At 53.0% G+C, this 22,860-nt stretch overlaps 1 protein-coding gene across 1 annotated transcript; it reads left to right on the top strand.

Annotated features, from left to right (window-relative positions):
* Slc15a4 (solute carrier family 15 member 4) lies at window positions 1–19,472 on the top strand (the record flags this gene model as incomplete). Its single annotated transcript, XM_010604529.1, has 8 exons — window positions 1–45; window positions 5,713–6,008; window positions 9,426–9,594; window positions 9,972–10,049; window positions 10,400–10,568; window positions 16,081–16,239; window positions 17,014–17,172; window positions 18,660–19,472. Coding segments are annotated over 8 exons (1,224 nt in total), but the record flags the coding sequence as incomplete, so codon positions are not given.
* Between the last annotated feature and the right edge of the window lie 3,388 nt (window positions 19,473–22,860).

Here is a 22,860-nt window from a genome sequence, read left to right as displayed (position 1 = left end):
GTGGCCACCGTCAAGTCCAACATCACGCCTTTTGGCGCCGACCAGGTGAGCTGCGCCCCGCCCACTGCACCTGGACCTAGCGCGGCGGCGGGGAGGGGCGATGCGGAGCTCCGGCCTCTGGGCCTCTTTCCAGTTGGAGGAGAAAGCCCTGGAGCAGCGCACCCTGCACCCTGCGCTTGCTCCCACGCCAGTGGGAGACATGGGGAGCCGTAGCTCCTGGGCGCGTCCTTCTGGTTGTGAGTGAGCCCTGGAGCCTGCGGACAAAGGCAGTGGAGACCGGTGTGACAGGAGCTGCTGAGGTGTCAGTCTCCTGGCCGCGCACGCGGTGATGGCCTGGATTCGCTCGAGCGGGAAGAAACTTCTCTCCATGGAGGGGCCATCTGAGTTGAGGCTTGAAGGAGAGAAAAGATTGAAAGTAGCACGCATTGGAGCTCTTTGGGCGGCTGAGGAAGGAGGATTGAAAGTTCGAGGCCACCCTGGGCAATTTGATGAGACCCTGGGTCAAAATAAAAAGGTCTGGGGATGCAGCTCCGCTCCAGGCTGCTTGCTTGACAACGAGAGGTTCTGGGTTCCATCCCCAGTACTACAAAAACAAAAACATGGTTTCCCTATAGGGGGGTTAACAAGCGCAGAGCTTTTGGGGCCAGAAAACAAAGGAAAGCTCCCATCCATCCTAGTAGCATCCAGCTATTGTTTCAGAGGGATTGGGAAAGGTCCCATGTGTGGAGTGTGGGAAACAAGGTAGCGGCAGGCAGCTGCTGTGAACCACCATGGCCGAAATGCGGAAGGAGCCATCCAGACTGTCCCAGGGGAAAGGAAATGGTTTGGCCTGGGTGCCAAATTAGATCTACTTCTGTTTTTTGAGGACTCACGTGCCGAGTGGTTCTTACATCTGTAAATGGTTGGAATCTGTAGAGTATTTTGTGGCAAGTGCAGATTTTATGAAATGCAGATTTCAGTCTCCGTAAATAAAACTTGACTGGGTTGCAGTGGGGCCCACCTCCGCTCACCTGTCCCCTGGATTAGAGCTGCTTTCACCCAGCTGTGGCAGAACTCAGTCATTACAGAGACCAAGTGCCTCACAGAACCTGAAAAACCAGCTCCTTGCCCCTCCTCAGAGAAAGATGAGGGCCCGTGGTGGAGTGTGTGTTTTATGGCACATGGAGACAACACAGATCCGGTGAGAATCAGCCTGGACCAGAGAGGAAGCGTGGACAGAGCGAGGAGGGGCTGGGAGCTGCAGAAGTAGGGTGCTGGGGAGTGTCGGTGGGTTTGTTGTAAGCCTCGGGAGTCAGTTTCTGCACTGTCCTTTGCTGGGGGCTTCCTGTGCACCAGGCCCCGCGCTGAGCGCTTGTTCAGCCCACAAGACACCTCACTGTACAGATTCGGAAAGTGAGGCCTGAGATGTTAAAGGGAAAGCTTGCCCTTGGACCTGAGCTTCCCCTAGTAGGCGTAAGGCTGACAGTGAGAGTGGGGAGAGCAGTGGTACAGTGGCTGTGTGATGTGCTGAGCTCTGCACTGTTTCCTTTGTACAGTCATGTGCGATTTGAGCCAAGCGTGAGTCTCAAGTCTGCCCTGCAGGTGGGTAAATGGAGGCACAGAAAGGCCATTTTCCTGTCCTATAGGTAGTGACTGGTTAAAACAGGCTTTTATTCCAGGCCTGGTTTCTTAATGTTTTACCACTGCACCTTACTGGGCTGTACACGTACGTGTGTGTTGTGATGGCTCCCCAATTTGGACCTCCAGGCCCAGGTGAATGGCCTTGGCCTCACTGCCCTCAGCTGCAGGCCCAGCTCTGGTACAGGGCGGAGAACACATTCCTTCTCCATCTTCTAAAGGGAAGGCCACACCGTGCCGTTCCCTTGCAGTCTGAGGGGTCACGTGGAGCCCCTTACCTTGCATTCCCCACACAGTCTGGCGTCCGCCTCACAGTGCTTCACTGGGTTCATGTTGTGATTGTGTCCCCTGTCACAGCCAAAGGGTTGCTCAGCAAGGGTGCAGGAGAGTGGATTTGGGACCCAGCCAGTCTGACTAAAGCTGGTGCTCTCCAGAACGTAATAGATTTGTATTAACATCCCCACTCTGCAGGTGCTGGGGATTGAACCTGGCCTTGTGCACACCAGGCACAGGCTTGGCTGCTGAGCTGAGTCTCCAGCCCAATTAATATTTTTAAAACAGTGAATGACCCTGTGGTAGTTATCTTTATTTTGAATGGATCTGATAGAATTTACATGCTTTTGATTCATAATTAAATGTGGAGTTGAAGGAAGTGGACTGGCCTCTTTACTCAAAGCATCATTGTACAGCGGGCCTTCTTGCTGGAAGGATGCAAAGACCTGATATCCAGGCGTCACACATGCTATGGGATTGGCTGCAGTTGTTTTCTTAAAGCTGTTCTCTGGGCACTTGAGTGGATGGTGCTGTGCTAATATTGCCTCGCTTGGGTCTGGTGATGGCCCGTGACTGAAAGGCTGTCTAGGTTTAGGATTCGGATGATGAAATCTTGGTGGCAAATAAGATGCAACAACTTATTTTCAAGTAGTTCAGCCAAAAATATTTTATATTTTTATCAGAAAAAAAGAAAGCTAAAGCTTTAAATCAGGGGCATAGAGTATGTGTTTATGATTCGTTGAACTTTTGTGTTCAGTTTGAGGTTTTCTGAAATGAAAAAATCTGGGGCTATCTGTCACCTGCTGAATGATGAGCTGGGTGTCGCATTTGCACACACTGATACATGGTTCAGTGGAAAACTCAGGACTGGTGAATCTTGAGAACCCCAGAGGGGCAGACAGCCGGCCAGAGCCTCCCGTGTGTGCATCTGTCCTGGCCACAGGAGGCTGGTGGTTGCCGCTGGCCAGGCAGGCCGGGAGTAACTGCAGACGGGGTGGCCGCGACAGATGTCCTGCTCGTGATGCACAGCAGCTGCTGGCCACGCCTCATGGGTAAATGACCTGCTGTGTAAACTGTCGCTCCACAGAAGTCAGTGGGTGGGGTGTGGTGCCCTAATACCAGGCTTTGTGTTTCCTGCCAGGTCCTTGGGGGCTTCAAGGGGGTTCATAGGCATCTTCCTTATCCCTGTCCCAAGGTGCTGGGTGCTTGGGGAGGCCTGGTTCCCCTGCTCTACCTTGGGGAATCCGTATTTTGGGGGAATCTGTCGTGGATGCTGCCTCTTCTCCACGGGGGGCTCTGAGAGGGGTCAGAATGTAGCTTTGGGGCAAGGAAGGCTGGTGGCTTTTGAAGTGGATGTGAAGCCCAGAGGTGAGGGTGATGTGAGCCTAGCCAATCTGGCACCCCAGAGCTTAACCTTTCTTGGAGGGAGCAGTGGGTCTTGATGGATGGATCTAGTGTTTTCCCTTTGCACTTTTATTAGCACCGATTTGCAGCACATAATCACCACATTCATCGTGTGCGCATCTTCATTCTTTTTATGCATTGCCTTTTTATGGTGATCGGAAAGAGGAAAAACTTACTGCAAAGATAAAGAGAGCAAATAGCGCATTTTTTCCTAAAAGGAAAAAATTGTGCTCTTGTGCGCTTTAAGGAATTTCTCCAAGGCCGACAACTGTTATGTCCTTCAGCTTTACTTCTCCACATGGATTTCCTGGGTGCCATTTGACCAGCCACTTGAAGAGCTGCTCACTCTTGCTGGGCGGGCAGCAGCTGCTTGCACAGTGATGTAATGTGGCTGACTTAGGCTGGCCCAGCTGCTGGCTGAGGCAGAGGCATGTGATGTGCCCATCAGGCGCCGGTTCTGCCTGCTGCAGAGGTGGCCGCCGTGGTTACCTAATCGGCCCACTTCCAGGCTTTCTCAGGAAAAGAGGAGGAGTGGAATTTTAGGGTTAGAAGTCTGCTAGGCTGGCTGACTGTAAATCCTTTTCTTCCTTCATTTGAAGGAGACTATGCCTGAGGAGATGGGAAGATGCGTGCAGCAGCGCTGGCACCGTGAATAACAGACACGAGGGATGTGCTTCGGGAAAACATAAACCAGGCTCCCTTAGGTTCACAAGTGTTTACTAGTCTCCACCTTCTCTTTGAAATCAGAACAGTGACTGCTTTTTTCTTAATGTGTAATATTAATTATGTTTTTTCTGTACATGTCTTTCTCCTGGTCTGTCTGCAGTGCTGCCCAAGCGTTGATGCCCACAGTGAGGTAGCACGTAAAAGCATTGTGTCAAGTGTCTAAGAAGCTCTCGGCACAGACGTCTGTTGAGTGACAGTGCCAGTGTTTGGTGTAAGGACTCTGTTTTATACTGACTTGCAGGGGGGAAACTGAAGCTCTTGAGAGGGTATGGCGCATCTGATACTCACATTTTCAGCCTGTCATGACCATAACCATGTCATTCACTCAGACCTTTTACTTGGGCTGGGGATGTAGCTCAGGGGTGCTGCGCCTGCCTGGCAAGCATACAGTCCTCAGTTTAATCCCCAGTAGCAAGAAAAAGAAGAAACAAGTTACTTGCCAACATGGTAGGAATGCATATCGTTTTGACTTGAAAATAGTAAATTTTGAGGAGCACTCAATTTTGACTATATTTTTTACCCCTATGTAGTCTTAAAGTGGTAGGACTGCTACAGAGATGCTCATTGCATGTTACATGCGGTTGTTTCAGTTTCACGTAAGCCTTGGCCTTTGGTAGAGCAAATTGCTGTGGATCAGAAACCAGGAATGTTCTGACCTTTACTGTACCAGGTGAGGTCAGGCCAGACAGTGGATGTTCCTGAGACCGCAGAACTAGACTAGACTGTTTTTATGAGGTCCTCTGTCTGCTCTAGCTGTTGAGTTGGCCACAACAGATTTCATGAAGTGAAACTCAACAGAGATGTCTGTGGCTGGGCCGGGCCCACCCTTGCAGTACCCATAGAGGATGAAGCCAGTGGGAAGGGACTCTCAGGGAAGTAGGCCTGGGGGTCTTAGCTGCCTTGTGATCCTTCTTGCAGTTGATCGCCTGAGTCCAGGAAGTTTGTGAGTTTTGAGCCCTTTGGAATGGCTGTACCCATCAGAATTCTTTCTCATTTCTTTTATAACCTTTCTAATCTAAAAACAGCTGTGGGTTTAGTTTTGGTTGGTAATTGTTTGATTCAGGCTTATCAGAGTCTCCAGCCCAGATACAGATTTCCCCATTGCTTCCTTTGAGGCTGAGCCGGTTTGCTGGATGCAGCTCAGAAGGGTTGGAGCTCTGGAGGTGTGCAGTGAGCAGCAGTCAGCCGGGAAGTTGCTTTGCATCACAGGCTGCTTATTATGCCAGCGTCTGGCATGCCCTGCCCCGGAGAGGGTGACTGGGGAGGCCTGGATAGGTTCCTGACTCAGTCAGAGTAGCCCAAGGCAGGCCAGCAGTGTGTGCTTGGAGTCCTGTGGGATTTATTGGCTTTCGCATCTGTAGTAACCAGTATAGGGTGCTCTTGTCTGGAACCCGTTAACGTAGCCAAGACACCATTTCCTCATGTAGTTTCTCAAGCTGCTAGCAGCGGACTGTGCAAGTGCGTCCCTGTGCTCTCACCCAGGATGGTCGCCACTGCTGGTGGTGGTGTCCAGCTCCTCTGGAGGCTGAGGCCACTGAGTCTCACAGTGAGACCTGTCTAAAGCAAAAGAAGGGAAAGAGAAAATTAAAGTCTGCCTTGCAAGCAGAAGGTCCTATATTTGATCCCTAGCACCAAAAAAGAAAATGAAAGATAATACGAGTTTTCAAGTATTTTTCCTCCCTATTATTTTAGGTCAAAGACCGAGGTCCTGAGGCCACTAGGAGATTTTTTAACTGGTTTTACTGGAGCATTAACTTGGGAGCCATCCTTTCGTTAGGAGCCATTGCCTACGTGCAGCAGAACTTGAGCTTCTTCTCAGGCTACCTCATCCCCACAGTGTGTGTGGCCATTGCTTTTGTGGTTTTCCTCTGTGGCCAGAGCGTTTTCATCAGCAAACGCCCGGATGGCAGTGCCTTCACTGACATGTTCAGGATTTTGGCCTACTCATGCTGCTCCCAGAAGCGCCGGGCAGCACACATCAGCAGCAGGTAAGTGCTCTGCTCTCCTTGCACACCGTTTGGGGGACTCATCAGTCACTGTACTCAATCCCAGCCCCATGCCCTGGCCACCCAAGGTTTCCACATCCGATGTTCACTCAGTGTGATTCCCGAGGCAGTGTAGTTAGCCCCTCACAGGCTCCAGAATGCTCGCTCCTGTCCTCCACACCCAGCTGCTTTTCTCTACCAGTGCAGCTGGGAGCTGCTGCTGCCCGGAGGCCGATTGTGCAGATAAGACTTTGCAGAGGGCATGGGGAGATAGTTTGTGCTTTATACATGGTGTTGAATGCATTAGTAGAAGCCAAGCAATGCCTGTATTTCAGAAGCAGTCTGCAGCCTCTCTCTCTGTGGGCCGCTGGGGCTCAGTAGCAAGGAGCCACTGCAATTGCCTTTAGACACAAGGTCTTGGCAGCAGAATTGCAAGGTACAGTTGGGTGAGCCAGGCTCCTCTGTCTGTGGGAGACTCGCCCAGTGTTACTAATGAGATCGTGTGGACTTGAGGTTTAGAACAGAGTCCTGGGTCTGGGAACCCCTCCAAGTCCCAGCAGATTGTGACTCTTTGTGGCCCTGCCAGGTACCAGAGAGTGCAAAGGCTTTTCTTACCGGTTGATGTACACCTAACATGTACATCATGTAAGAGTGGAATCCATCTCTTCTGGCAGTGCAACTGTCACGCAGGGGGTGTCCCAACTAGTGCAGTCACGGTGCCCAGGGCCCGCCATGGGGAGTCCTGGGACCTGTGTGGGCCTTTGCCTCTCAGATGCCTCAATCAGCCTCAGGCTCAGGGGGCGCTGAGCAGGAGATGCCCACCTGTCCACTGCTGCTTCCCGCCTGCTCCTGTCAGTATGCCCTGTTGCTGTTGTGTTTGCTGGCCGAGCTGTACCCTGGCTGGCTGTGCCTGCCCACACTTAGCCAACTCTCAGCAGATGTGTCCAGCGCCCTTGGGCACCATCGATCTGCAGCTTTGCCACGGTAGCTCCTGAGCGTGGCTAGTTTTGCCAAGGATGTAGCCTCTGATCGCTCTGGGCAGTCTGACAGACTAACCTTCCCAGTGGATGTGCTGGGGGTCAGTTGCAGGGGTCAGTATGGTCTTTAGACCCATAACTCTAAACTGTGAGTCATGAGGCAATTGAAATTTTTTAAAAATTCAAGTTTCCCTGCTTGGCAGACACTGATACTTCGCCAGAACCTCAGTCCTGACCAGGCAGAAGTAGTGTGTGAGCCTAGATGTTTACCACTGGGAGGGAGAGCTTTTCACCAGCCCTCGAGGTCTGTTTGTGTCCTGCCTCCTAGACTTCTGCAGGAGAATGTGCTGTCTCAAAGATAGCAAGTGCTGTTGCAGGAAGCAGGGTCCAGAGCTTCTGTTACTTAGTAGCTGGTTTCCTATAGATTTATTTTGGAAGTCATCTTGGGCATGGATAAGGAGAGGGGCTAGCAGTTGACTGCAGTGCTCCTGAGACCATCTGTGTGAGCTCGGCAGGCTCAGGACCCTGCCACGCCCTTCCCTTTACAGAGTGTAGACAGCGGGTCTCACAGGACCCATGCCAGGTTCGAGGCTGTTGCAGTGCCTCAGATTGGCTGGTCAGCCGGGGAAGCCCGGAGAGGCCTTCTGGGGCCCGGGAAGTGCAGTGTCCCCAGGCCCCACGTGTGCTGCTCTGCACTTCATCTGCCCAGCCTTGGCTCCCTGTTTGGACTGAGCTCTTCTGGGGCAGACACCACACTGGTTTTTAGAGGATTGAAGGTTCATGAGTCACTCCCTCGCACTGGAGTGGACAGCCCAGAGCTTCCCCAGACCGTACCCCTTGAGTGGGGTCTTGGGGTTCTCGGGGCTTTGCCCTGGGAGCAGCATCTTGCGCACAGCCCCTCACCGCAGTGTGGACACCCAGCACGCACGGGAGGGGCAGTGTGCTCCCATCTGTGCTCTGATGTCTCTGCGTCGGGCCTCACGCTGTGACGCAGAGTGGCACGCTAAGCCCACGCGTGAAGGAGGTAGTTGTAGGGCAGACTGACTCAGCAGTCCTGCAGCAGTGAATGATAGGAAGCGAAATTAAGCAGTTAGTAGTTTGTGCGAGATAGATTTGTTATTTGGCATTTAAATGTTTTTAGGGAAGCACATATTTAGCATGATGTAGTAAATCACCCAGTACTTGTCCACATAAAGTTTATTAGGACTTTAGATTTGTTTTTAAAAAGGAAAAGTAGTATCTTAAAGAGGGAAATGTTTTCAAATAAAATATGAATAATATCTTTTGAATGTAGAATTTGACTTTTCCGTGTTTCTTTTTATCTGATTATTTTCTCCTAGACTTGGCTCATAAGAACAGGAAGCAGGTCCTTTAAAAACGTCCTCCATTATCTCCCCACCCAGTAAGAACAGCAGTGAGCATATAAATCAGTACTCTCTTAATACTTGCTCGTTTGGTTTTTTAGTTTTCTTCACTGAAGTATGGCTTAAAATTCTCATTGTTTATCCTCCCACTCCCAAAGTCCAGGTTAAAGATAGGAGTTTGGAAGGTAAAAAATAATTTAAAATAGGGCCCTTATTAAAGAGGAACGTGGGTTTATAGACTAGGACGGTGACAGTCGCCATTTCCCCCAGCCGGAATGAGCAGCTGCTTCCCTGGTGAGTCACTGTCTCCAGGCAGTTCCTACTCATCTCATAAAGAACGAGTCAGGGGAGAGCCAAGGGCACAGTGTCATCTGGACTGTGACTCTCAGCTGTGAGGGTTGGGGCGCCCTGCGGTGCTCACGGCTGCTGCTCTGAAGCCTTGATTTGGATTCTGGCTCCCCTCTGAATGCTGTGACCATGGCACATTTCCTTCCCTCTCCTTGCCCTGCTGTCTTCTGTGAAATGGGCCAGTAAGGCTTTTAACACCCGGGCTGTAGTCAGGGTTACCGAGGGAGCACTTAGTGACTACTGCAAGTTGCTCATTGCTTTGCTGCCTCGGCCCTCCCTTGCTGTGAGGAAGGATGGCTGCATTCCCAGTGAGCCAGCATGGCGGTGCCTAGCAAGTTGCCATTGATTGTCAGCCTTGGTGCTTGTGTAGCTAACTGAAAATCCAGTCAAGTGCAGTCTTTCGCCCAGGTCCCAGTCAAGAGCTGTTGCAGATTTGCACAAGCCTTAGCCAAAACTGGCGGTGTGGTCAGCCCTGAGCCCATGAGCCGTGCCCTGCATCAGCTTGAGTCTTCCTGCTCCCTGGGGTCACAGCCACACTGAGATCCTCCGTCCTACAGTGCTTAGGAATAACTCCAGGAGCTGTGTTTGATGTCTGCAGTTAGAAAGCCCCAGAAGGAGTTAGGCAGATTCAGTTCAGTGGGCTGGTTTCCTACCCCCAAACTTAATTTGTTACCAGAAAATTGATTGCTGAGGATGGAAGAAAACTAATTCCTTCATTTTGTTTCCCAAAGTGAAGGCATTGGAGTCTTTCAGCAACCTTCTAAACAAAGTCTGTTTGATTCATGTAAGATGTCTCACGGAGGGCCATTCACAGAAGACAAAGTAGAAGATGTCAAAGCCCTGGTCAAGATCGTGCCTGTGTTCTTGGCTCTGATCCCTTACTGGACAGTGTATTTCCAAGTGAGTGGGGCTGTGCCAGTCGCCTTGCCTTGTTCTTCTGGGAAGTGCTTCTCAGCACTGCTAGCCAAGCTCCTGGGGCTCAGAGGTTTCCCTTCAGAATCTCTTCAGATTTTGGAATTTTTGTTTTTAGTATTGGCCTTCAAATATTTTGAAAACCTTTCTGAGCAGAAGCTAAGAGTGGGTGTGCTCCTGGTTTGCCAGGCCCTCCTCTCCCTTTAGTTTCTCGTTTGGCTAACTGGTAGTTAGTTGATCTCCAGGAAAGTTTGTGGTGACCACATAATGGCTGTGTCCCTACCGAGTCCCTCGGTCCGTCAGGGTGGGGCACGTGCTGCTGTCTTGGGAAGGTGGGATGCCCTGACTCCACTTCCTGTACCCAGATGCAGACCACGTATGTCCTGCAGAGTCTTCACTTGAAGATTCCGGAAATCTCAAACATCACAACCACCCCACACACGGTAAGAGCCCTCGCACCAAGCGGAATTGGGCGGCAGGGCTTGGGGACAGATAGGTCACTTCTGCCTGCTGCAGGCCTGAGCACCATTAGTCCATGCTGGCGAGCGAGCTCAGAGCAGTCACTGAGGCACATTGTCGTCCTGGGGAGCGCATTTCTCCAGCCGTCACAGCATTGACTAGGTTGGGTTAACTGGCATCCATTAAACACAGATGAGCGTTTTCTCTGCCTTTCCCTTTAAAGTACAGGAAAACAGGTGCACACGCATGTGGAGATGTCTTTGTCTCTGTGCCTCTCTCTGGGTAGGTGTCTGTCACGGTGAGTGGTGCCCTCAACTCAGCCCTCTTCCCACAGTTCCCGGCCGCCTGGCTCACCATGTTCGATGCCGTGCTCATCCTCCTGCTCATCCCGCTCAAGGACAAGCTGGTGGACCCGGTCCTGAGAAGGCACGGCTTGCTGCCGTCCTCCCTGAAGAGGATCGCTGTGGGCATGTTCTTCATGATGTGCTCGGCCTTCGCCGCGGGTGAGCAGCCTTTGCTCAGTCCTCTGCCCCGGGGCCTGGGTGGGCAGGGACCCCAGGGTGTCCCCGAGGCTGGTGCAGCGCTGGTTCCTCCTCTGGTTTCTCACTGCTGAGTGGATACTTTCTTCCCAAGGACCCCATTGTCCTTGTTCTTTTAGAATTGAAACCTCGGAGATGCACTGAGATGCCTTTCAGAGTGAATGAACCTGGGTTTCTGCTGCTGCTGTAGCTGTGCAGGACCCAGGCCGAGTGCATGGAATGTGAATGAAAGTGTTCAAAGTGAGAATTGCACCTTACAATTCGCTGTGGAAGGTCTGTCAGTCAGCCCAGGATGCCCGGGATCTTGCAGTGTTTTGAATGTGGTTTTCTTGTGTGTCTCCTGGGAATGAAGGTTGTTCTGGGCTTGAGAGGGCAGCACCTCCCCTCCCCAGACCAGCACGCCTGGCAGAACCTGATTCCTGATATCCATGCACCCCAAGGGGAGCGAGCCTTTTGAGAAATTACTTTCTGTTTTCATAATTTTTATGTTCTGAAATATTAATTTGTCTTTTGCTGGTAAATCTGAAGTATTACCTGAGGATGGTGGCGCATGATTGCAATCACAGTACTTTGGGAAGCTGAGGCAGCAGGATCATGAGTTTGAGCCCACCTATTAGTGAGACCCAGTTTCAAAATACACGAAAAGGGTTGGGATTCAGGTCTCTGGGAAGGCCCTGGGTTCAGTCTTCATTACCAAAATGGGGGAGCAGAAGTATTATTTCCTTTTTAGCTTGCTTTGGAATTGTTCCTTAATATTTGGAAGCACTGCTCCAGAATCTGCCCCATGCCAGCTGCGGTTTTGAGGAGCTTGGTGTCATGTGCAGCGGCTCGGAGTGCCTGCGTTCTCCTGGGTTTTCAGACCTGCCCCTCGCCTAGAGAGTGAATGCTGGAGTGGTGCTTGCTAGGCCCAGAGAAGTTAGTCCCTCAGCTTCTGACATCCATCTTCTAGGAGTGCAGATGTGAGAAGACTGGCGATTAGAGTGAGGTTTGTATGGAGGAAGTTTGTGCTGTGTTCCTTGTCTGCCCCTCAGTCTCGTCCCGGAGAGACTGGGGACACTCAGGGCAATGAGGAGAGCAAGTAGGAACTGGATCGCTGTGGGCCAGTGTTTTGGAGGAGAGGCCCTGCTGCCAGAGGTTGTGGCCCTGGGTCCAGGCTGCTCCCTGTCTCCCTGGGGACAGTGTCCCTGGGAGGTGCGACCTGGCTTCCGCATGTGGGCTCTTCCTTGCCGCCTTTGCTTTCAGTTTCCCCAGTGGCTGCCCTGAGAGGTCCACCCCCCACCCCCAGTTTCTCTACAGCTGTGCAGAACCCAGGGCAGAGGAGTGACTTGGATTTCTGTCACTTCCCTGTGACGAGTATGGCGGAATGAGGAAAGGTGGAGCCCAGTGGTATGAGCAGGGTGTGTCACGGCGTGTCTTGCCAAGGCACCACATGTTAGGAAAGCGCTCGGCTCACTGTCAGTGCTTGGGAAGAGTGTAAATAACCTGTAGTTTGCCCAGAGCACACTTAATAAGGAGAGCTGCCCATGTTTCTGTGTTTTTGGAGGCAGGGTTTCACTGTGTAGTTACGTGGGCTTTGAACTTGCCACATGGCCCAGGCCAACACTGGACTTGTGACTCTGCTGCCTCAGCCTCCCCAGAGCTGGGGCGATGGCCTGCGGACTGCCCGTGCTCCCTACGGCTGCACTTCTGTCCAGAGGCCTGGGGAGCGGTCCTGGGCTTGAGGAGAGACAACTGGCAGGGCCGAGTGCACACTCTTTCTCTGGAAGGCTTGGATGAAGGTCAGGCAGGTTAAAAGAGCTTCTTCTGGTCAGTTCAATTTAAGGAAAAGAGAAGTATGTGAATTTGTTAGCTTTCATTTTTTTCCCCTTAAAAATTGTGTACTGTGAGTTTTGTGTCCTATTGTGAGATATTTTTCCAAGTATTTTCATTTTCCTTTTTATTTATCATAGCTTGCAAAGTTTCTTAGATTTCTTTATCTGTGTTAGGGTCCTATTTTATGTATTTATGATTGCTTTCATGGTATTTTTCAAAATTTGATGAGGTTAGTGATTTATTTGCAAAAGGTTCCTCATAATATTCAAATGTAGTTTCTTTTCCTGCCTTCATGATAATTGCAGCCCTCTTTTTTCTATTATCTCTGTGAAGTTTAGGCTAAAATTTCTAGAACTCCCTCCCGTGTTGGTGTCACACTTACCTCGAGGGTGCCTGCAGCAGCTGGGCTGGTGTGAAAGGGAAACTGGTGACATGAGACTCCCACCCAAGCTCCAGTTTTTCTGGGACTTGGGCTGGAAGGAATATGGGTTTTCTCGGGTTACTTTTCCTTCACCTGCTTGTATTGGACTTTTTGTTACCTTACTTCCTGATGCCGGTTACAGAGGACTCTGCTGACCTTACTCTGCCAGCCCATGCCCATGCTTCCTAACTGCGGGTGTCAGGGCTGTGAAGGAAGGGGTGCAGCGAGCACCTTGAGAAGAGGGTGTCCCTGTGTTCCGGACCCCTTGTTGACCTCCAGAAGTGCTCTGCTGGGTACATTTGAATCTGTTCTCTGATTCTGTGCAGATTTTGTTTTCTCATGAGTCACTTAAGTTTTTTTTAAGTCTTAAATCATTTTTCTTGAGTCTTCAGAAAGTGTATTAGAATAAACATAAAAATAAAAAAAATCTTTGAAGTAAATCCTTGTTTCCTTTCTCGTTTCTGGATTTATGCATTTGCACTTTATTATTGGTCTTGTGCGTTTTACATTGTTTCTGTAGACGGATCACTTGAATTCAATTTGGCTGTTACTATGTTTTCTTTTCTAAGGCACTGAAATTTTGTACCCTTTTAAAGCTCCTATTTCCTAATTGAATAATTAAGACACTTTTTATCACCTTGTACTTCTTTCCTAGTTTTCCTTGTCATTTATTAAATTAAGTTTTTCGTCTTCTTCCATTTATTCTTTCCTGTTTAACAGTAAAAAGATATTTAGTGCTAAAGTTTGGGAGTGACTACTGTTTGACTACGTAGCATGTAACTGTGTCCCTGTGTTGTTTTCTACGAAAATTGAAGTTTCATTCTGAGTTCCTTTTTGATCTGAATTAATAATAGAATCTTTAATCTACTGATACAGATGTTTATGCTTTTGTTACTGATGGCTCACCTTGGAGAGTTGGGAACTGTGGTGGCTTTATTAATTCCTGGGTATTTTGAGGCTTCCTTTACGGAAAGTTTGCAGGCAGCCAAGTAAAAAGGTCTGTCTATTTTCATACTCTTGCTGTGTTCATCAGGCTCCTGCCCCAGCCCCAGGGACATAGCCCAGAGCCTCCTCTGAGCCAGCTCAGGTCTCTCAGAGCAGGGTCCTGGACTCCAGTGTTGGCAGCAGGCCTGGGGTCCGGGCACATTCAAGAACCAGCTGCTGGGCAAGGATCCTGAAGACGTGGCTCTTTGTGTCTGTCCAGCTCAGAGTCCTTTGTGGACCAAACTGCCTCAAGAGTTCTTTGTCGCTTCTCAGTCTGGGCCTGGGTTTGCACTGTCGGACTCTGGTTTGTAGCCTTTGTGCCGAAGAAAGCCTTACCTTTGTTGCCTGCTGGTCTCCAGGAGGGTGAACTGGGCTGCCCCAGCTCGTGTGGCTTGGGTTCTTTCTCTGAACCACTCGGTGTGGCCCTGGTGGCCCAGGAGGGAAATGGCTCAGGCGGGGCCACTCCAGCCCTGCCTGGAGCCCGGCCCTGGCTGTGGGAGCCCTTCTCCTCATGCTCAGGGAGCCTGGTTAGTTTCCCCTCCAGATTACTGGAGTCTCGGGCCACAGCAAGGCCGCGAGCAGGGGACTCTCTCCTCCAGGAGGCCTCTTTGTGTTCAGCATGTCTGTCTTCATTCTTCTTTCCTCAGAGTTCCTGTTGTGCCTTCTTCCTGGCTCACAGTAGCCTGATTTCCATCACCTGTGGCCATGTTTGATTTGCTTTCTGTCCCCTCCACATGCGGTCTGTTGGTTTGAGGAACCTTTACAGGGAGGACTTGGCCAGTGGTGTCCAGAGCTCGGTGTGGGCGGTCTCGCTGTCTTTCCATCTCTGAGTCTGATCCCTGTTGCCCCTGGGTCCCCTGCTCCCTGGGAGCCCTCAGTCAGTCCAAGAAGGGGCTCTTTCCACCAGTGATGTCGCAGTCTCTCTGGGACTGTGTCCCCTCCTGACTGTTCTCTCATCTCTCAGTCTTGATCTCACTTGTGGCTGCTTGTCCCGCTGTCTGACAGTCACGGTTCTTGAGGACAGTGGTGAGACCGGAAGCAGGTACTGTCTGTGACTTCTGCCCTTGCTGACCCAGGCCGTCGTCTCTCGTGGTGCAGTGCCTGTTGATTGTGTCCACCGGTAGCCTCCACCCCCGCACTCTTTATTTTTTCCTTAACTTTGTCTTTGCTTTCTGGGAGGCAGGAGGGTTTTACCCAGCTTCAGTGTTTATTCCCCAAGCAGGTGGTGGTCTTCCTCTCAGGCCCAAGTTTGCCAGCGCTGTGCTGGGCTTGTTGCCGTCCAGGCTGCCGTCCAGGTGGGGGTGGTGAGGCAGCGGCTACTGCTCATGGGCCGTTGTCTGCACAGCCTTCACTGTGACATCCCCGAGCCACACAGACCCCCTCAGGGCCCTCTCCAGAGCAGCCAAGACCTCTGCGTGGACTGTGTCTGTGTGTCTGTGCCTGTCCAGGGTTCGGGTTGCGCCCTCTGCTCCTGTCTGTCGCGTGCCCTACAGGGCTTCTTGAGGCTGTCTCCCTGCCCACCCACATTCAAATGAGGGGTCTTTTGGAGCACATATTCCAGAGTTTTTCTTCTTGTTTCTGTGTTGTCATATTTTGGTTCTTTCTTGTACTCAGCTTTTAAAAGGAACATTTAAAAAAATATTATGTGTTTACAGTGCAGAAAGAAAGCTGTGCTTTGTTACTAGTACATGTTCACAGCACATACTGATTCCATTCCCTGTTGGGAGTTGGTCCTTGTACTTGTCACACCTTAATTCTTCTTCGGGTGGTATCAGGAATTGAACTCAAGATATTGTGCTTGTGACGCAGGCGTGGTACCACTGAGCTAAATCCCCGGCCCCATTATACCTTAATTCTTGTTTGGTTTTTTTAAATTTTTCTAATAATTTCCTATTATTTTTCTGATAATTTTACAGTGGGGTCTCACTGTGTCTTGGCTTGGGTGACCCTCCTACCCCCGAGGACCGGGATTGTGGTGGGCTTTTCTGCGCCCAGCGGGTGTCCTTCCTCACCTTTGTGAAAGACACGAAAGGATGACAGGCCAGAAAGTAAACGTGGAGTGTTTTCCGTGGGGTGCTGCAAAGAGCACCAGTGGAGCACGGTCAGATGTGTCTTGGGAGCACTGACAAGCAGTGCAGATCCTTGGGCCGCCACCCTCTCAGCATCTCAAGAGTCACCAGTGAAGAGCTAGCAGCAGGCACTTCGTTCTCTGAACCAGAAGTGTTAATAAATACCGTTCTGGTCCCTTTTGAATTCTAGGAATCCTGGAAAGCAAAAGGCTGGACGTTGTTAAGGATAAACCCATCATCAACCAGACCATCGGCCATGTGATCTACCACGCCGCAGACCTGCCCATCTGGTGGCAGGTCCCGCAGTATGTGCTCATCGGCATCAGCGAAGTGTTTGCTAGCATCGCAGGTGAGCCACTGCTCGGGGCAGCCCCGAGGCTGGGGCAGCTGCGGGGACAGGCGACAGGCGCTGCTCTCCTGCAGTTTGGATGTGGATTCATAAGTGCATGCTAACCCAGTGTGACAGGACGCTTTTTAGATAGAAAAATCGTATTCCCAGAAACATTTCCATGAGAATCATTACCTGCCTTCCAGGTGCCTCAGGGAAGAAAGAAAGAGCAGGGTGGGCTCTGCCTGGCCTGGGCTTCAGGCCCTCTCACACCCCCAGCTTCCTGCCCCAAGCGGAGACTGGTGGAAGAGCATGTGTGAGCCTCAGAGTTGTTGCAGGCCCCTGTCACTGTAGGAGGCTCTGTAGCAGCGTGGTATGGCACGTGTTTCAGGGCAGGTCTGCTGCCGGCTGCTGGAGAGAGCAGGGACAGGCAGTGAGGGATGGGGGAGCTCACCTGGAAGCTGAGGGGTTTGCAGGAGTCCACCATGGCAGATGGGCCTTCTTCCACTCCCTCTAGGAACCTGGGCTGGATGGTGGACCTGCTGAAATTGTCTTAAAATAGAATTCTTAAGTGGACTTCCCACTTTAGTGTGTTTGATTTTCAAAGTCCCACTCCTTAAGACGAGAGAAGTTTGTTTCCTTAACGGACTCCAGAAGGAGCTCAGCTCTCAGAGCTGTGTGAGCACCTGAGCCTGAGGCGCGGGGCTTCCCTGGGCTGTCTGGCTGCTGCGGTGGGTGGGGTGGACCTGCGAGAACACCGTGCCCTGCCACCCTGCGCCCCTTCTCCTTCCCCAGGCCTGGAGTTTGCGTATTCAGCCGCCCCCAAGTCCATGCAGAGTGCCATCATGGGCCTGTTCTTCTTCTTCTCTGGCGTCGGCTCCTTCGTGGGCTCAGGGCTGCTGGCGCTGGTGTCTCTCAAAGCCATCGGATGGATGAGCAGCCACACCGACTTTGGTAAGGGCCCGTCCTCGTTCTGAGGTGGCACCCGCGGCCGTGCAGGTGGTGTCCTGGCCGGGACTGTCCCGGGGGTTCCCGGCGGGCAGGCAATGCCACACTGTGTTGGGGCCGGTGTACTGCCATCTGCTCTCCAGTGCCGTTTTATCTCACTTGGTTTTATAGATTTATTTCCTGACAGCAGCGTTCCAGTATGAAAAGACTGGGATAAAGTTGACTTTTGCTTTTTAATAACCATATTATCCCTGATCACTCACAGTAGGGTTTCACACTTAATACCAGTAGATGGCATCTGGGGCACTAAACAGAATCATGCAAAACATTGGAATTTCGCTTTTTACTGATGGTAGCTTTTTTTTTTTTGAGGCAGGGCCAGGCTGGCCTTGAACTCAGTGTGTAGCCCAGGCTGCCCTTAATTTCCTCCTGCCTCAACCTCCTGAGTGCCTTATAGTGCTTGATGGTAGCTTTATAATGGACCCATGGGTGTAGATGCTTTTCTTCCCCTTCCTTTCCTTAGTGTGTGAGCTGTGAGAATAGCCCTATTGCTTTTTCATGTTTAGTCCCATGGCCTCTGTCCTGGCTGGTATTACTTAGCCACTTATAGCAGAATCTGATCAGGCACCTGGGACTTCTCCAGAAATTGCAGAAACCCAGGGCCCTGTGGTTGAGTTACAAGTCCTGGACCGGGGCAAGAAGGCCTGTGGTGTCCTGGTGTGCTAGTGCCCGGGAGTTCGGCCACTGCTGTCCCCGACACTGTCCAGGTGCTGCAGTGGTGCCTGCGTCTCTTGCAGCGCAGGGCCAGGGCTTGGGAGAGGAGAGCGCAGATCTGGGCCATGGTGGCCACTGCCCTGTGCGTAGTGGGCAGCCCAGGTGAGGGCTGCTGGCTCCCGGGGCCCGGAGCCAGGGATCAAGCATGCGGGACAACGCGGCGGAGGCTCCTGGCCCCAGCTCTCAGAATGCAGGTTCTGTGTCACAGGTGTCAGGGGAACTGTGGCCTTTTGCTGGCGTCCTCTCCCAGTGACTTTGTCTCCTCCCCGTCCTGCCAGCACAGTGGCCCGGTGGCCCTCTGTTCGCAGCTTTGCTTGCTGTCGGTTTTCAGAGCAGGATCTGCCTGCACCCTCGGGGCAGGAGCAAGTGTGTGGTTAGTGCTGTGAGCCTGGAAGAGTGGGACGGGGCCCACTGCCCTCCCACCGCTCCTGCCAGCACTCCCGCAGGAAGGCCGGCACCTGGGGCACCTGGGAGTCACTGTGTAGCTACAGATTGAAGTCCTAAGGACGAGGCCGCACAGTACTGTTACACTGTTTACTTTTCTCCTGACATCAGTGTTTTTATAGAGCACGGAGTCTGGATAGTCGGGAGTCCTCCTGTGCCTGTCTCTGCCTCTCCTCCCAGCAGGGTGAGCGCTAGCCTCCGGTGGAGTGCACTGTTAGGGGTGACACTGCTGGCGGTACGCAGGGTGCGGCCTCACCTCTCTTCCTGCTCCCCAGGTAACATCAATGGCTGCCACCTCAACTACTACTTCTTCCTGCTGGCCGCCGTGCAAGGGGCCACCCTCCTGCTTTTCCTCATCGTTTCTGTGCGATACGACCGGCCCCGGGTGCGAGGGGACGGAGTGCCCCCCAGTGCGAGGACCTGATGACCGGAATGCCTGGGCTCCTGCCTGGGCTCCGGCCCACAGCAGATGGGGAGCCCCTCGCTGGGGCCTCCACAGCACACGCAAAGCCTGAGCTTCCGCTTCTGTCGCGGTCTCCTCTTCGAAGAAGCCACAGGCGGGTGTGTACTCCGATGCCTCCCCAAAGACGTCCGCGGTGCTGACTGGTGTCGAGGACAGGGAGGGTCTCTGGGCAGAGGTGGGCGGGTTCAGTGCTGTGTACTCCGGGAAGGGTCACCTGCACGCTTCCTTTGGCAGCCACAGACCTTGCCATGGCTACCAGGGTCTGGGTCTGTGGCTCACTAGCGCTGTATCTTGTCTCCTGCTTGTTTCTGAGACTTGAATGGGTTTCTCTTCATGAGTGGGGACTACAGCACTGACTGCTCGGGACGCCTGTCCTCTGTCCGCCCACAGCAGCCCAGGGTGTCGCACCTGAGCCTCTTCAGTGCTGTCTGCAGTTCCGTGGGCAGCAGCAAGTGAGGCCAGGCCACCTGGGAACCACACTGCACCGTGGGAGTAGCAGAAGGTGTGACCTGTGAGCGTGCCATGGCTGGTGTGGTCACTGACCTGTTGGGTGTGGAGTTTGTAACTATTCTGTTTGTTGCTGTATTTTTGGTATACTTTTAATATAAAAGCATCTCAAACGTGACCTGTCCATATCTGCCGTTGGCTCAGCCTTGACTCGTCCTGGGTGGCAGGTTCTGGGCGGGAGGTGGGGTGTAGGTCCACCCTGGCACCACCCTGGGCACTTGGGCTGGTTCTGCAGCCACCCTGTGCCACTTTGCTCACCTGCGGTGACATCCCAGGACTCTCGGCAGGTGGGCAAATGTGACGCTCTGGTGCCACCAAGAGGCTTCAGCTCACTCGTGAGGTAGAAGGGCGCTGAGGATTGCGCCACTCTGGGTTGCAAGCTGTGTGTGCGGTGTCTCTGACACTTGTGGCCCACATGGCTCACCCTGTGAGGGTGTCACAATCCACAAGAGTCCGCCGGAGCCCTGGCAGCAGGAGGTATGCCCAGACGCCCTTCCTGCCACCAGTGCCTCTTCCCTCAGCAGGATGCCTCCAGGCTCCTGCTTGCCAGGACAGAAGGGAGGTAAGCGGCTGAAGGTGGAGACCAACCACCCACAGCCTCCAGGGAGGGGTGCGCCCAGACACTGGGCCCTGTCCTGCAGTTGCTTCCTGGGGGCCAGTGAGTCCAGTGCAGTCCAGAGCGTGTACGTCCCATTCATAGCTGGAGGCCTGCGGGTCCCAGCTTGTGCTGGTTGCTCTTGTCACGCCGAGTGACAGGACACTCACTGGCACCTGACAAGCAGCACAGGCCTGTGCACCCTTCACACTGGTGTCCCAGTGAGACATGTGTTTTTCTCAGCCGGCCTTCTGTTTCCAGCTGAGGACTGGTGGCCAGGTGTGCCCAGTGATTCAGCCAGGGGCCTGGCGTGCTGCTCTGGAGGTGTCCGGATCAGCTGGCCTACGGGAGGCACTTGGGCGCAGTTTTGTTTGCTCAGTGTCAGGAGTGCAGCTGAGAGGGCGCTTCCACTGCTGGGCCACAACCTAACACCCACAATTTATGGGAGGGTTTCGGAGGCATCGTGGCGGAAGGGCATGGGGGACCGAAGCTGCTTAGTTCACAAGGGCCGGAAGCAGAGCTGAACAGCGCCAGCCTGGACCCAGACGCACCCAGAAGTGAGCCTACCAGTCCCAAGGCGCCATTCAAGCCAGTTGGGTTGGCTGGAGGTGAGGCTGCCAGGCGTTGCGCGCACCCAGTCCCGCAGCAGCAAGCCTGGTCCTCCTGGCTTTGAACAGGCATCGGGTGTGTGGTCAGGCAGAGGTACAGGCTCTGCCCCTAGGTCCTGCTCGTAGCTTGCTAGGAGGTCCCGCTGCTCGCCTCCCACCAGGGCCGCAGGTCCTTTCTCGGTGGGGCAGTGTGGGTACATTCGTGCCCACCGCTCCCTGCGCCTGCTGACTCCCCAGGTGGCACCTGGAGGGACCCCAGCACGGCCGGAGTCCCACCAGCACCAGCGCATGCCCCCGTCATTTGGAGACGCAGCGCACTGAAGAGTGAGCTGGAGTAATGTGAAGTCGCTGTGGACCACAGAACGACCCAGTTCTTAAACCGACCAAGCATTTCATGGGCATTTGCAAGTAGGACAAAGTTGCTTTATTGCATGTTAAAATGTTCTTCTCTTTTTTTCTCAAGAATAGGGTCTTTTAAGGGAAATCACATGTAAGAAGTGAAGTATTGAGTTAAATACATGAAAAGAAAACAGTAGAAGAGTAATGGGAGAACAGTGAATGGTGAACAGTGTGTGGGAAATGCACTGGCCAGTGCTCAGGATGTGCTGATGCTGTTTGGGGAGGAGGCTGGCCTGGTGCCACAACGGTGTCCCTTCCTGCTCCACCCGAGCTGCTGGGCCTGACTCCAGCCCAAAAGAGAGTCCCGCCTCTCCTGAGCCACTGCTTTCCAGTGGCCGGGGCCCCAGCATGATGGCACTGAGAGCGGAGTGGGCGGTGGGTGGCTTGGTGAGATCCTGCCTGAGAACACCACGGACTATTCTATGTGCTTGCCTTTCCCCGGGCTCCCTGCCCTGAGTCACTGATTTCTACAAAGCCCCGACCACAGGTGCCTGCAGTCACCTGTGGGCAGCTGGGTCTCCCGACCAGAGCGTGCTCTGCATGGGTCATGTGTGCTGCTGAGCAGGTGGAGCCCTATACGGGTCCTTAGGGGGTGGAGGGATTGCAGAGAGCTGGGGCCATGCTGCTCCACCTCCACTGACGGGTTAGAGAAGGGACGCCGGAGGGCAAGGCAGCCTTCTTTCTCCAGACGAGCAGCCTGAGTTCGGTGGAGTGCTGCCGCCCGCCCCTGCTTACCACACTCCCCAGCCTGGCAAGTGGACGCCCTCGGGAGAGGCCACTGCAGACCTGAGGGAAGCTCAGGCTACGGGATTAGGTTATGGCCTTAATCCATGCAGTGTGACCAGGGCCAGACACGTGGACAAAGAGCAGATGGCAGAGGGGACCGAGGGTTGCCAGGACGGGGTAGCCAGAGGCTGCAGGGGGCGGATGCCATTTCCCAGATACTCCAAGCCACCCCTCTGACAGCCACCTGGAAGGATCTGCATCCCCTCCCTGCTGGATCATCCACATGATAGAGATTGCTCTCTTCCGGTTCTGTGGGTTAGAATCCGGGGACTGGAGTCGGTGCTGCCAGGCCCCAGGAGGCCATGTCCCACCTTCGTCAGCTTCTGGAGACCTTGGGGCCAGCGCATCTTCACACGCACCCACCTGCCTTCCCTCTCCCTGGCTACCTTGCGGCCCTGTCCAGGCACCTTGTGTGTCATAGAGGCTGTATACCAAATGCCTTCCCCAGCCAGCAGCCGCTGACCCTGCTACCTCGGGAGTGGTGGTGCTGATACCAACAAAATGAACATTTGTTTTTGACACGTCCAGGCGTGGATTTTTATACTTTCCGTCACTGCATAATTCTGAGCACAAACACATACAGACGTGGACCCGTTTCGGGAAGGGCAGGGAATCCTCTGTGAGCCAGCACCGTGGAGGCCTGCATCCAGAGAGCATAGCTGGACGTTCACTTGCTGACAGGCGCCAGCTCTGGGCTCCCCCTGTTGCCCTGCAATGTAAACTCCCCCGGGGAGGCTGAAGAGCACCTGGGGCACCACTGAGCGCCCCAGAGCTGCAGAGCGGTGGGGATGATTCATACCATGGTGCCCTGGGCTCCGGGCTTCTGAGCAGAGAGCTCAGGTGGAGGTGCCGAGGACACCGGCTGTACCTTGGTCATGCTCTGAAATGGGCACATCCATTGACGCATTATCATGCATTACCACACATGCTGATATTTTTGTGCTAAAAACACTTTAAATCAACTTCTTTCCAGCCACACTTTGGGGCCATGCGTGTTGCTACTACAAAAGCACACAGTGACTTCATCTTCATTGCTGAATTGGTGACCAGATGACGTGAGAGATTCCATCTATACCCGGGGAAGCTTCTGAAACTTTTGCTTAGATTTCATAATTTTT

Source organism: Fukomys damarensis, unplaced genomic scaffold, assembly GCF_012274545.1.
Source record: "Fukomys damarensis isolate Sample0158 unplaced genomic scaffold, DMR_v1.0_HiC HiC_scaffold_12, whole genome shotgun sequence".
NCBI classification, from domain to species: domain Eukaryota; kingdom Metazoa; phylum Chordata; class Mammalia; order Rodentia; family Bathyergidae; genus Fukomys; species Fukomys damarensis.
This window is presented reverse-complemented; position numbering and strand designations above follow the sequence as displayed.